This window comes from Callorhinchus milii, unplaced genomic scaffold, assembly GCF_018977255.1.
Source record: "Callorhinchus milii isolate IMCB2004 unplaced genomic scaffold, IMCB_Cmil_1.0 Scaffold2, whole genome shotgun sequence".
NCBI classification, from domain to species: Eukaryota; Metazoa; Chordata; class Chondrichthyes; order Chimaeriformes; family Callorhinchidae; genus Callorhinchus; species Callorhinchus milii.
In genome coordinates, this window is record NW_024704743.1 from 65,507,024 (window position 1) to 65,521,496 (window position 14,473).

Consider the following 14,473-nt stretch of genomic DNA (forward strand, 5'->3'; position numbering starts at 1 on the left):
GAAAGTAGTAATCAATGGCCCTGTGAAATTGTTGGATCTCACAGTGGACTCCTTTAAGGGATACTGATATAATATGCGTCCCATAATGAGAGAAACTCATCAAAGTCATCTCTGTACCTGATTTCAAAAACCTTTGCTTAGGAAGTGAACTGTGAGTCCCATTTCCATACTACATCTTTTGGCTTTCCAATATGGTGTACCACGACAGTTTCAAGGTTTAGTCAAACAAAACTGGACACCGCTTGTGGCAGGAAAGGGCATTTGGAATATTGTGTCTAATTGTGTATAGTAATACAAATAATAGAAACTGTTTACCATATAAACCAGATAGCAGCCTTTTAACGTGTACATTGTTTGACACGCATTTATCTATAGTCTGAGAGGAAATCCGATTTACAGTCATTAAGTCGTACTATTATTTGATGCAGCGGCTGGTTGGAAACATTTTACAATGAAAAGCTTAACATTTTTTGAACTCATTTTAACTTTACTGCTGTAATGCAATTGGTGAGGACTAGCACAAATTGTACTTGAATCGACACAACAATTGGGAATATTCTATCTAATTGTTTGCAGTTTTTAAAAAATATAGAGACTGTTTGTTTACCACATAGAACTGATATCGTCTTTTAAAAGAGCAAGTGTTTTGTGTGCTTTGTTTGATGAGCTTTTTATCTACTCTCTGAAGACCAGCTGTGCAAGTCACATTCACATTGAGAAATAAAAGCTTAATTACTGTACGTTTTTCTTTGCCTGACAGCCAGAGGTTTACTGATACCTTCCCTGTCATAAAGAACTCTTTCAGCCTTTATTCGATTGAACTTTCTTTGCAGTTCACATATAAGGTCGTGATAGGGCATTTCCTTAACAAAAACTAAAAGGAGGGTCTGTACTGTAGGAGCCATTATAAAGCCTTTTTTTGGCCTCTGTTGTGAGTTGATTGCAGTGCCCAGTGTAGCCCCTGCATAGCAGTGGAGCTAAAATGGGTAGGTCTGGTGCCAACGACAGACTATGAGATTGTGATATCCTTTTCCATTGTTAAAACAAGTTGTCAACACTGGACACTTACAGTATGTGGAGACTAGTTTCTGTTGGGTCGAAGCTTGTGTTGGTAAGTCGACAAACAAAACGTATTTAAAAGGCAGATTCCAAATGAGCTTTGTGGTTTGGAGCTTGGAAATCCAGACAATGTTCAACAATTTTCACTGTGATTATCCGTTTATCTACAGATGTGTATAGATACATTGTTCTCTACACATTTACTTAAAAAAGAAATGTGATGGGCGTATTATTTGTCCCACTGTAACAATAGCAAATTAACAATTGTGCAAGGAAATTATTGTCCATTGGGGTGAAAAGGAGAAGATACAGGTTTTCAAAACATTGGCTCCAAAACTGGATTCTTCATCCTATGGGAGGATTTTTTTTAATAAACAAAAGCATGATTAATTGCTGCAGCACATACAATTTGTAAAGAGATTCTAATCTCTGCTGCTTGTTTTTTCTGTTGTATAAAATCGAGGTGGAAAAGCCAACTGTGTCTGTGTTAGCAGTAAATAGTGCAGCAATTGCCTTTTTGTGTGTGGTATGTTTCTCACTCAGAAGAGTAGGGTTGCTATTGATTTGTGAGGTTGGTCATGTGATGAAACTTCATCTAGGTGAAAGGACTGAAATGTAATTGTTCCCTTTACTGTATGTTGGAATGTTTGCTTCCCTCTCCCTTTACCTCTCCACCCCCCTCTCTCTGTGTTCCCCCGATTATCTTTCTCTTTAAAGGGTAGCACTTATTGTGTTGGCAGGGTTAGTCATGTCACCAACTCTACTTACCCGTTTAATGTTCCACCTAGAAACTTTTTGCATTCTTCTTTCTCTCTCTAAATCGTGTTTTTTTTGTGCATCACAGTAAAATTCTTTCAAGTCCACTTCAAAGAATTGCAGCAAACGCATTTCTTGGTTGCTTGGAAAGGGCTCTCTAATGATGATTGACTCTTATCCATAAAGTTGGTGCACTAATTCCACAATGCAAGATCAAAGGCGGAAACCTAGCTCTACGCATGAATTCACGAATAATACTTTCAAAATATAGGCTTGTTTTTAAAAACTGCCTTAATTTACGATTCGAGAAGTAAAAGGAAATACTCCCAAGTAGTTGGTTTAGAGGAGGATTTGTTTGTGTATTCAAAAGGCCTGTAATGTCTAATTTGTTTCATTTTAATTGGGTGGAGATGGGCTTCATATTCCAGTTTAAAGATTATGGTTTTCAATCCAGGCCCTGGATTTGTGCTGTGACTGTTTTTGTGCAATTCTGTTTTATGTAAAAAGATCCTGTGGATTTTTAAGGTTTCTAAATAGTTATGAAATTTCAACAATTCTGCAGGAGAAATGTATGGGAGAGTGTGTGAAATGAGCCGAAGTGATGATGAACAGAGTAAGAGTTCTGTAAAAAACAGCCGTGTTAAATTACACTGCAATGAGCTGGAATGTGAACAACAAAGAACAGACTTGGCTTTGTCATTTTAACTTTAAAGCACAACTGATATGGAATATTGTAAAATATTATTATAGCATAATCTTTGGAGAACTCACAAGCATAGTTCTGTTTTCTTTTCCTGAAATTGGCCTGAGACTCTCAAATTGAGAGAAGCATCCTAGAGGCTCTTTACTCACCTTATTTGTGGTTTTGGAATGTTTTAAAGAGGAGTTGGCTCTTACAAAATCTACAAGGGGTAAGGACTCAAACTCAGAGGAGAGAAGGTGAACAGACGGTTTAGATTTAATTATAGAGTGTCATGAATATGTGGAATGGACTACCCAGGGAGGTGGTGGGGATGGATTGCATCAGCAAATTCGAGAGGGAATTGGACAATTATTTGGTGAATAAATCATTTGTGGGGTATGAGAGGTAGAGGAATATTTTTATGATATTTTGTGGTCCTGAATTATGATCTTCATGCCTATGATTTTTTGGTAAAGGCTACCTCTTCGAAAGATTTAAAATACAGTCCAACCACATTGTTTACTGAATAGTTGGGGTCCTTAAAAAATGAGACTACTTAATAACAGGGTGTGTTATAAAGGGGGTGAGGGAGGATGGGGGAGTGCGGTGAGGGGTGCGTTGTAATGCAGTTGCTCTGGGCTTTAAGGTTGATGTCACTGAACCACAGTGTATCGCAGGAAGCCAGACAGTCAGTAGAGACAACTCTTCATTAATAATTCTGGGTGTGCCGGAAGCCAGCATTCCCCTATAATATCTTGTTGTATCTGAGGCCATGGTATAAGTGAGATGTGATATAATGGGGCTTTCTTAATAGCATTGGAACACATGATCATTTTCCCCATTGGCTTGCCCAGTGAGAGGCCGAGCCATACACAGCAGAAAACTAATTTGAATCCCAGTCTGTGCTGAGTTCATTATCTCAGCCAGGTGACATTAGGGCCATGACAATTTGTCTCACTGCTCGATGAGAGCAGGGAAAATCAACCAGGGTTCCTGCTCCCGACTGCTATCTACTTATCCTATTCAAAGTGGATGAGCTAGATATTGTCAGAAACAGGCTTGGCTGTGGGTGGTCTGTGGTCTGCTGACGTTCACCAGTCAATGCTCTTATATGAAGAATGAACACTTGGGAGAGGTACTTTTGGAACTATCCCCCAATAGGAGAAAGAAAGCATAAAAGTAGCTTCAGGACTGGAAGGAAATACCCTCCCCCCCCCACCCCCGGATGGGCCATGATTTAATGTCTTGATTTGGGGTTTAAGTATTTATATTCACTAAATTGAAAGTAGGAATGTGGTCTTGGCTCTTTGAATCTACTACCAGAATTTGTTCTCTCACCCACAGTTCCACCACTTTACAGTATATCCTTTGAAGCACTTTGAGACATCTTGTTGACTTGATAAGCCACTATATCAAATGCAACGATTATATTCTTACATTATATATTAATATATATATTATATTATTATCTTTGTGCTGCACTTAAAAATTGGTTCCCTTCCTTTCACCCGAGCTAATTTCCTTGGTGTTGAATAATAATGGATGAGAGGTGAAGGCCTCTATTTATGCTCTATGGTGGAACAATGGTATACTGCTGGATTTTTTAAAAAATGTAACATCCTCTATGGAGAAATGAATGTCAGTAAATTATATTAACAACAAAGATCCCTTCGTGGCTCAGTGGGTAAATGTGTTGCATGGATGTGGTGCAGGGCCACACGAGTCAAGAAAGCTCCTAGTCTGCTGAATTTACATGCATATATTTACATTTTACATTTACAGTTTGTTGTAACATTGGCTTCAATAGAGCACCAGGAAAGAAAAATGGGAATCGAAAGAAAAAAATTAGTTGTATTTATAGGTGCTATAGAATTCTTCATCTTCACTGCTACCCAGCAGGAAAAACGTTTGAGATGTCTTGATGACGTGATAAGATACTGTATCAAATGCAAGTATTATTATTATTTATTATTGTGCCTTCTTGGATATGTACCAGATCCATCTATCCCAAATAACGTTCTCAAAGGATATGCATATCCAATTTATATTTTTACTTGATAGAGATCATTCTCACAGCATCAACTATTTTGGAAAACTGTTACACATCAACAACAACAACAAGAAAATCACATACGTAGCGCCTTTCACATCGGGCAGACGTCCCAAGGCGCTGGATAGACAGAGTTTCGGACCCGAGCTGAGGGGTGGGGAAGGAGGGAGGGCAGGGGGGGAAGCAGGGAGATCCAAAGCACAGTCGAAGAGGAGGGTCTTCAGATGGGTCTTGAAGGTGGCGAGGGAGGGGGCGAGATGGAGGGACTGCGGGATGGATTCCAGAGGGAGTGCAGAGTGGCGGAAGTCCCGCCCGCCGATAGTGGAGCGAGCAAGGCGGGGGGCGTGAAGCAGGCCGGAGCCCGCTGAGTGGGATGGTAAGGGGTTAGGAGGTCGGAGAGTTAGGGGGGAGGACCAGGATCTTGAACTGTATCCTCTGTGTGATGGGAAGCCAGTGGACAAGGGTGGGGGTGTTAGGGTCATGGAGCCTGGTGCGGGAGAGGACATGTGCTGCAGAGTTCTGGATGATCTGCAGCCTGTGGAGGAAGGAGTTGGGGAGGCCGACAAGCAGGGAGTTTGCATAGTCGAGCCTCCATGTAATGAAGGCATGTATGATGGTTTCAGTGGCCTGAGGTGTGAGACTGTGTCGGAATCGAATGACGTTGTGGAGGAGGTGGAAGGCAGAGCTGGTCATGGCGTGAATGTGGAGTAGAAAGAATAGTTGAGGGTCGAACAAGACCCCAAGGTTCTGGACTGGCTTAGCAAGGTGGAGTGTGCAACTATGGATGGTGATACTGTCGGCGTCTGAGATGAGGAGGTGCTGATGGGAGCCAATCAGGAGAGCCTCGATCTTGTTGACGTTCAACTGAAGAAAGTTAGCTCTCATCCAGGACTTGATGTCTGACAGACATTCTGTCAGGACAGCAGTGGTACTGAAGTCAAGGTGGAGGCAGAGAGGTAGAGTTGGGTGTCATCCGCATACATGTGGAAGTTGACCCCATGTCTGCGGATGATGTCACCAAGAGGGAGCATATAGATATTGAAGAGGAGGGGACCAAGGACAGAGCCCTGAGGAACGGTCCCGGGGCTAGAGGAGCAGCATTTGAGGAGATGAAGTACAGGCGGTTTGAGAGGTACGACCTGAACCAGTCAAGGACAGTGGCTTGGATGTTGAGGTGAGAGGAGAGGCGGTGGATGAGGATAGAGTGGTCGACGGTGTCGAAAGCAGCAGAGAGGTCAAGGAAGACGAGGAGGCAGAGGGAGCCCTGCTTGCAGATGGACAGAATGTCATTTGTCACTTTGACCAGAGTGGTTTCTGTGCTGTGGGAGACACAGAAGCCCGATTGGAGGGGTTCGAGAAGGGAGTGGCAGGAGAAAAAAGAGCAAAGCTTAGAAGCAACAACTCGTTCCAGGACCTTGGAGAGGGGGCGGTAGGTGGAGAGTAGAGAAGGGTCCAGGAAGGGTTTTTTTAAGGACAGGAGTGATGACAGCGTTTTTTAAAGGGGTGGGAACAGTACCACAGGACAGGGAGAGGTTAACAAAGTCAATGAGTAATAATAATAATAATAATAATCCTTGCATTTGATATAGCGCTTTTCACGTCGGGAGGATGTCCCAAAGCGCTTCACAGAACACACTGTAAAGTGAATTGACTGTATATTTGTGGGCGAACGCGGCAGCCAATTGCGCACAGCAATGTCCCACAAACAGTCGTAGATTGAAAATGACCAATTTATTATTGTTTTTAGTTTTTGGAGGGATTATTATTAGGTGTGTGGAGTAAGGAAACTTGCCCAAGGTTTCGCCCTGCCTGGAATTGAACTTAGGTCTCTCGCTTGCAAAGCGAGTGCTCTGACCACTGAGCTACAGGACTCCACAAGGAGTAGAGGAGCAAGGAGGTGGAGCTAGGAGGTAAGGAGGGGGGTAGGGATAGGATCCAGGGAGCAGGTGGTAGGTTTCATACGGTTTATGGTTGTGATGAGCGAGGAGGGGGAGACGGGTTCAAAGATGTGGAGGGAGCGATGGTTAGGGGCTGGGGTGGGAGGAGGAGATGGGGAGGGGGTAATAGTTGCAGTGGTAGAGGCAGCTGAGCAGATTCCCTCGACTTTGGATTCGAGGAAGTCCAGCAGTTGGCATTAAAGGTGAGGATGGGTGAGGCGTGAGAGGGTGGGCGGAGGAGTCGGTTTGGCATGGAGAAGAGGAGCCTAGGGTTGTCCTTAGCCTCCATGATTGTCTTGGAGTAGAACAATGATTTAGCGGAGGCGAGGGCAGAGCAGTAGGATTTGACATAGTCCAGCCAAATTTGCCGGTGAACAGTTAGGTTTGATTTAAGCCAGGCGAGCTCAGCGGAACGCACCTGGTCTTTAAGGGAGCGAAGATGGCTGATGTACCAAGGTGATTTGCGTGAGTAGGAGACGGTTCGGGAAGAGAGGGGAGCGAAGGAATCGAGTGGAGGAGAAGGAGCTGTGTAGAAAGTTGATCGAGGAGGATAATAATAATAATAATAATCCTTGCATTTGGTATAGGGCTTTTCACGTCTTCTAGACATCTCAAAGCGCTTCACAGAATATACTGTAATGTGAATTGACCGTATATTTGTGGGCGAAACGGGGCAGCCAATTGCGCACAGCAATGTCCCACAAACAGTCGTGGATTGAGAATGACCAATTTATTATTGTTTTGTTTTGGAGGGATTAGTATTATATTATAATGTAATATATAATATAAAAGGATAGGTCAGTACAGGAGAACGCCCAGAGGGGAAGGAGTTCAGATGACTCCAAGGCAGCCGAGAGGGAGTGGGGGGGAGATTTTTTTCCAGGGGTGGTATGAGTTGGAGGTGGGTGGCAGTGGGGAGAGGGATTGAGGAATTAAGGGAGTTGAAATGATGGTCCGAGATCGCTTTGTCGATGATGGTGAGGACCGAGATGGTGAGGCCCCGAGTGATCACCAGGTCGAGGGGGCGACCGCGGACGTGGGTTGCGGAGTGGATGTGGAGGGAGAGATTGAGGGAGGAGATAAGGAAGTCAGCAGAGGTAGAGCAGGAGGGGGTGAAGTGAAGGTTGTAATCGCCAAGGATGCGGAGGCGTTCAGAGCAAAGGGAGAGGGAAGATAGAAGGGTGGAGATGTCAGGGATGAAGGTGGGGGAGGGCTTGTGGGGCGGTAGATGAGAATTTTGAGGGAAAGGTTTGAGGTGTGATAGTGGGTAAGGTGCTCATATATGCACATTTAATTTTAGATCTATGCCATCCAGTCCTGCTTTTGCGGAATGTTTAATACTTTTACACACCTCACATCATTGTAATCCAAATTTGGATTATGTCCCCCTAGTCATTTTCTATAACAAGAATGAGTTTAGTTCTGCAAGGCTCGTCTTATAACTTAGAACATTTTTAGCACTTGAGGCTCAGAATCATCTTTGTTGCATTTATTTGAATCCCTTACCAATACTTTAGTGCCCTTTAAAACGTAGGGTATTCAAAACAACACCTAGATTTGGTTTCACAAGCAATCTATGTGGAACAGAATTATTTATTTCAATTTACAGATGAATGTATTAAGATAAACTCGAACTTGATTTTTTTTTGACAGCAGCTAATTGATTTTGAACCTTAAGTGAATCATCAATAATTATGACCAAATCCTTTTCATTCTTTAAATCTATTTATGGACACCCCATGATTTTGTACGTGTTCCTTGCCTTTTATTCCAATATGCATGACTTTGCATCTGTCTGCATTAAAATTCAGTGTTGGCATTTTCTGAGTTTTTGTTTATTTTTGGGTGGTGGTGTGAGCTTGTGTGAGTTAAAGTATAGCTAGCTGATTGCAGGCTTCTTGTCAATGGTCCCCCAGAAAACCAAGAGCTCTACTTTGGATGTTGAACTTTTCATCCCTGTCCACAATCGTAAGAAGTGACTTGCTCAAGGGTGAGTCACACATTGCACAAACTCCGTGGTGAATATCTAGCCAAAGCTGCTGTCTTTGTTGAATCCTGAGAATCTTGCACTGTGGGAGTCGGGATAACCTTAATAACATTCCCATCCATTCTTGCTGAAAGAAGGAGGTGATAGGAGAACAGAACTGAATGCCGACACTGGCAACATCCCGCAGCTGTGTGGGCTGTAAACACAGACAGAGAGACTATTGGAGTACAGTGCTAAATCTCTTGAGGGTCACAAGTTATGGGAGGTAGGCTGTATTGTGAGTTTACGAGCTTTAGAATTGGATGTAATTTAGAGATGATGAGAAGCTATTGAAATGAGACGACCAAGTGTGTAATTGAGTGGTTGCTGCTGGCTGTGCTGTGGTGACCTTTACTATAATTTAATAACTACATGTCTCCATTGAGAGTCTTCTTGTGACTTGGTGCAGGACGACTGGGTGTGAGTTGAGAGGGCAAGTTCAAGACACGTATTGTTCAGGATGAGTGTGATAATTTAAGAAAAAAGTCTCATCTGTCACTTTCTTAAAATAGATTGAAAGAACAAAGGCCAACAGACTTTTCATACCTCAGTAACTGAGAGCTTCAGTTACTTGCAAGTCTCATTCTAAAGAAGGTGTGAATGAATGAATATTGAGAATAGTCATACTTCTGTGTAATAAATTAATAAAAAATAATAATAATCCTTGCATTTGATATAGCGCTTTTCATGTCTTCTAGGTGTCTCAAAGCGCTTCACAGAATGTACTGTAAAGTGAATTGACTGTATATTTGTGGGTGAAACACGGTAGCCAATTGCTCACAGCAGTGTCGCACAGTGGATTGAGTCACCAACTTGTTATTTTATTTATTTCCTTGAGGGATTATTATCAGGCATGTGGAGTAAGGAAACTTGCCCAAAGTTTGGCCCTGCAGGGAATTGAACCCAGGTCTCTCGCTCTAACCACTGAGCTACAGGACTCCACATCTTCATTAATCATTATCTTGATAAAATCAAGATAATGATTATTGCTGGAGGTTTTGCAGTGATTCTGAAAATGTTCAAGTTCTGGAGCGATGTTCTATGGATGCTAATCTATTGTTACCTTATTTCCATTCATGACCTTTGATGTTACTGCAAATCCTATTTGACTTACAAAGAAGTAAACATTCTGCTATCTGACATTCAGGTTGTTTTTTCCCCACACAAATAGGCTTAAGCTTCTTGTCTTTGATATTTCAGCCTGAAGAGTTAGCTTCTAGTTCCCACACATTCAAGAACAAGACTTTCAAGAAGCCCAAGCCCTGCAGCATCTGCAAGCAAGTCATCAGCAACAGCCAAGGTCTTTCCTGCAGAGGTGAGCCTCCAGAATATACCACTAGATTCAGTGCAGTGTAACTGTAATAGTGCTGATTGTCTTTCTTCAAAGCTTTATCATTGTCATTTTGCAACTTGCCAATGGAAACAAAAAGTAGTTCTTAAAATGCCTTTCAATTACTTTACCTATTACAAAATTACTCAATTGTAAACTGTGTATAAGTTACAAACGTCCATTAACAAGGTATTTGACTCCATATTAGTGACTGATATAAACAGATTCAGTTTTAACATGTTTTTTTCCCGAAACTTGGCACAAAGAGCCAAAAATGTGTGTGGTATTTTGTAAGGCAGCGCAAATAATAATTTGCCACTAGTTTTGCAAATGAAACATTAACTTCTAATTCAATAAAATAAAATGTTTGGTTTATTGTTTAAATAGCTGTACCCGTTGGAGCTATGTTGCAACCAGTTTCATTTAATTGGCCTTCTCTCTTTCGTCTGGTATAGATACTGAGCAGAGAATAGTCATTCCCCGGTTGGCAGAGGGAAGGTAGTGGGGAATTAGAAGATTGACTACGTTGAGCTGCTGTTGTGCACCTACTGGTGAATAGGAAAGATAGATATTGGCGATGGTTCTGAGGTTTTCCCAACTCCTTCGCTGCACAGAGGGATCTGAACTGTATGTCTGGGTGGGGTGGGGGGTGTGGTGGAGTGTGTGGAGAGGGGGGAAGGAAAGATAGTAATAGGACAGAAGGGGAGAAGGGAGAAGAAAATGTTGCATTTAGGAAAAATCTTATGTTAAGGAAGCAAAGAAACACTTTATGTAGTAAGCTATGCATACTTTCAACTATGCAATGCAGAATTGATTCTCCCTATCCTCATCTAAAGGAACAGGGGTTAGTTAGTGAACAATACATCTCTATCATGTCCTTGGAATAAAGTGCTGTAACTATTACACTAAAATGACTTTTATATACTGTATAACTTTTAAGGGGCTCCAGAATGATTTGAAACCAAACCCGTTTTGTGTGGGCAGCAGCTATTCAGAGTTTTCTGCATTTATATATAACTGAAATGATTGAGAGTGAGTAAATCATAAATATTTAGTCATTTCTGAAAATGGGAAATAATCATTAATGTTCAATATCAACTAAATAATGAGAATTCTTAAAAAAAGGAAGAAATAATAAGGATTTTATTGAAGTAAATGTAAGCAAGCAAAAATATGCCCAAAAAATAAGAGACTGACATATCTCTCCACAAGAATACTTCACTGGTATTATTTGCTCTGTTTCACAACTGTCTTGACTACTTTCACTCTCCCAACGATTTTAATTGAATAATTTTCTTCCCTCTTTTTTCTCTTCTGCTTGTCTTTGGTGGTGAAGCTGTTCAGGTGGGTTCTGTGTGTGCTTGCATGTGTATGTGTGCTTGCGTGTGTGTGCTTGCTTGCGTGTGTGTGCTTGCTTGCGTGTGTGTGTGTGCTTGCGTGTGTGTGTGTGCTTGCGTGTGTGTGCTTGCTTGTGTGTGTGTGCTTGCGTGTGGTGTGCTTGCGTGTGTGTGTGCTTGCGTGTGTGTGCGTGCTTGCGTGTGTGCGTGCTTGCGTGTGTGTGTGTGCTTGCGTGTGTGTGTGTGCTTGCGTGTGTGTGTGTGCTTGCGTGTGTGTGTGTGCTTGCGTGTGTGTGTGTGCTTGCGTGTGTGTGCTTGCTTGCGTGTGTGTGCTTGCTTGCGTGTGTGTGCTTGTGTGCTTGTGTGTGGGTGTGTGCTTGTGTGTGTGCTTGTGTGTGTGTGTGTGTGCTTGTGTGTGTTTGTGTGCTTGTGTGTGGGTGTGTGCTTGTGTGTGTGCTTGTGTGTGTGTGTGCTTGTGTGTGGGTGTGTGCTTGTGTGGGTGTGTGCTTGTGTGTGTGCGTGTGTGTGTGTGTGCTTGCTTGTGTGTGTGCTTGCTTGTGTGTGTGTGTGTGTGCTTGCTTGTGTGTGTGTGTGCTTGTGTGCTTGTGTGTGTGCTTGTGTGTGTGTGTGCTTGCTTGTGTGTGTGTGTGTGCTTGCTTGTGTGTGTGTGTGTGCTTGCTTGTGTGTGTGTGTGCTTGCTTGTGTGTGTGTGTGTGTTTGCTTGTGTGCATGTGTACTTGCTTGTGTGTGTGTGCTTGCTTGTGTGTGCACGTGTGTGTGTGTATGCTTGCTTGTGTGTGTGTGGCGGCACCAAGAGCATGTAAGTGCTTGTGTGGGATATGTGGTTTAGTTCATGACTATCTGGATGCATTACTATGTGCAAATATGTGTGAGGTGCAGACGTGTGCCACAGGGTGCCACGTGTTTGTGGTTTTGGCATGCAGCAAGGGCGTGTTAGCTCTTGAGGTATGAGGGATGTATGCAATCCAGTGTCCTGTGTGTGGTATTGGATTTGAAGTGTGAGAGCTCCTTCCTATCTAAAGTCAGTTTCTTATACAGACAATCAGATTTTCTCACATTATTTTAGTTAAGCAGGGATTTTGTATTTGTGGCTCAGCCCTTTTAAGGTGTCCCTACAGCAAACATCATTCCCTGTGTGGGAGTTGTTTAATTCTGTTTTGGGTCACTCCCCCACCCCAACCTTTACATCCTGGATGTACTGACTGGTGCTGGGATATGGTTGCACACTTCCAGTGCCTCCCACAATGCCATTCCCTAGCAAATCGTGGTTAGCCACTCCTCGTGTTTGTATGTAACAGGATGCTTGTAGTCATGTAAGAGCAATGATGTGAAATGTAGTTTTGCCTGAAGATTTTTTATATGTACTTTATAGTTTTGCGGTTGTTCTGTCATGATAAGGCTCATAATTCACGTGCGAGTCTAGGTGAAATATCGGCCAGATAAACAGTTATGGGGAGGTGCTAGATCTGTTCTCACAACAGGAGCTACTGAGTAGTTGTCAAGAGTGCAAAATCAAACACATTTTCCCTCTTTCCTACCCAAAGCTGTCAAGGCCATTTGTCGAGTGCCCTACTGCTGCTCCTATTGTGATTAGCTTCTTCAGTACATACCCAAATCAAACCTGGGTGTTTTCTGGTCTATGTGGCCCAGTTCCACATTGTACAGTGCGCTTACCACCCAAATGAGCAGCGTCACATAGGACCCAGAGTGAGATCTTGAGAGGTATGCTGGAGAAATATAAAGCGACTAAATGAAAACATGGGATCTCCAAACTAATACTCCCAACTCTTTTATTTTAAGGTGGAGGATAACAATCTCTGGGAGAAGATTGTTGAGCAGTAACTTGATTCAGACATTTGGAAACTCTTAACTTCTGGTTGTTGGCATCTTGGATGTAACTCTCTTGTATATTTTGTTTGTTTGAATAATATGTGGTGTTGGGAGGGGTTCGTTATAGATTTTGGGTTGCTGATGTCAGTTTCTGTTCATCTCCTGGAATTAACTAAATCACAAGATAAGTATGGATGAAAAAGGCACAAGATCTCATCCCTGAATAATACCCACCCTACAATCATCTCATTACGGCAGCAAGCGTTTTTTAAAAAATGATACATTCATGTGGTTATTTCTCCAGATGGTTAATGCTTCCAGTATAATCATCACTTATTTAACCAAGAGTTATATTATAAACAGTTAAACTATCTGTTTGTTGACCTGTTTGACTGAAGAGAGAGGTTGCTGTGACCATTTTAGAATTGCCTCTGACCTTCAGTGTATAACTAACATAATAATCACATTTGATTCATGCTGTGAATGTGAGGTCTGCATCACCCGTATAACTGTGTCCTATTGCTGTGGAGCAATAAGAATACTAGTGGTTACATTTGATATAGCACCTTTCATATCAAAAGTTACAAAGCACTTCACAGGATCTAGTGTAAAGTGTAGTGACTTGCCTATTTGTAGATGAACAAAACAGCCAAGTTGTGCAAGGCATTGTGCTACAAGCAGCCATGAAATGAATGACTAATTTTTATCTGGATAATTGTTGGTCAGGACACCACAAGAAATTCCATCCACTTTTTGAAAAATGCCATGGGATCTTTATTGGCCTCCTGAACAGACAGATGGGACCTCAGTTCAATATTTCATCTGAAGGACAGCACCATTGACAATGCAGTGTTGTCCAGGACTACATCGGATTGTCAGCCTAGACCATGGTCTCAGTGCTCCAAAAGTAGGGCTTGAACCCACAACTTCAGACTCAGAGGCAAGAGACTGACACCTATTGCAATGGTAGATCATGGGGTATGATTGACAGCTAACCTTGGAAATCATGTTATAAACTGACAGTATTATATTACACAGGAAAAATGATTTTTAACTTTTTTTAGGGTTGTTTTGTGAGACCCGTTGACTTGTACAACACAAATTCGGGATACTAGCCCAATTGTTTATAATTTTTTTTTGTTTCTTTTTCAGTCTGCAAATATGCTTGCCACAAGAAATGCGAGTCAAAGGTAAGAAGGAACAAAAAGTAGAGAATTCATTTGTAAATCACTATGTAGAATGTGATAAAAAGATCAAATTACTTTGACTATCTATGATGCACGGTTTCATTCTCTGCTATGCAAGTCCCTTCAAAGGTATTAGTGAAATTCATATGGCCTCATTGGCCTTCTAAATCTCCTGCAAAGATTGTTCTCACCTGAGAAAGGTACAATTTCTTTTCTGGACATTTATTGGAAAACTATTGCTTTGAATTAACCCAAATC

At 42.1% G+C, this 14,473-nt stretch overlaps 1 protein-coding gene across 3 annotated transcripts in view; it reads left to right on the forward strand.

The window, feature by feature from the left end:
* Nucleotides 1-14,473, forward strand: part of LOC103181200 (tensin-3) — a 261,229-nt gene that overhangs the window by 92,791 nt on the left and 153,965 nt on the right. For all 3 annotated transcript variants that reach the window (XM_007897502.2, XM_007897497.2, XM_007897498.2), the window contains exons 2-3: nucleotides 9,711-9,825; nucleotides 14,181-14,218. Coding sequence is in view for 2 of the 3 variants with exons in the window: in XM_007897497.2 (XP_007895688.2) it covers nucleotides 9,711-9,825; nucleotides 14,181-14,218 (153 nt within the window). In the remaining variant the exon portion in view is untranslated. The remainder of the gene's footprint in view (nucleotides 1-9,710; nucleotides 9,826-14,180; nucleotides 14,219-14,473) is intronic.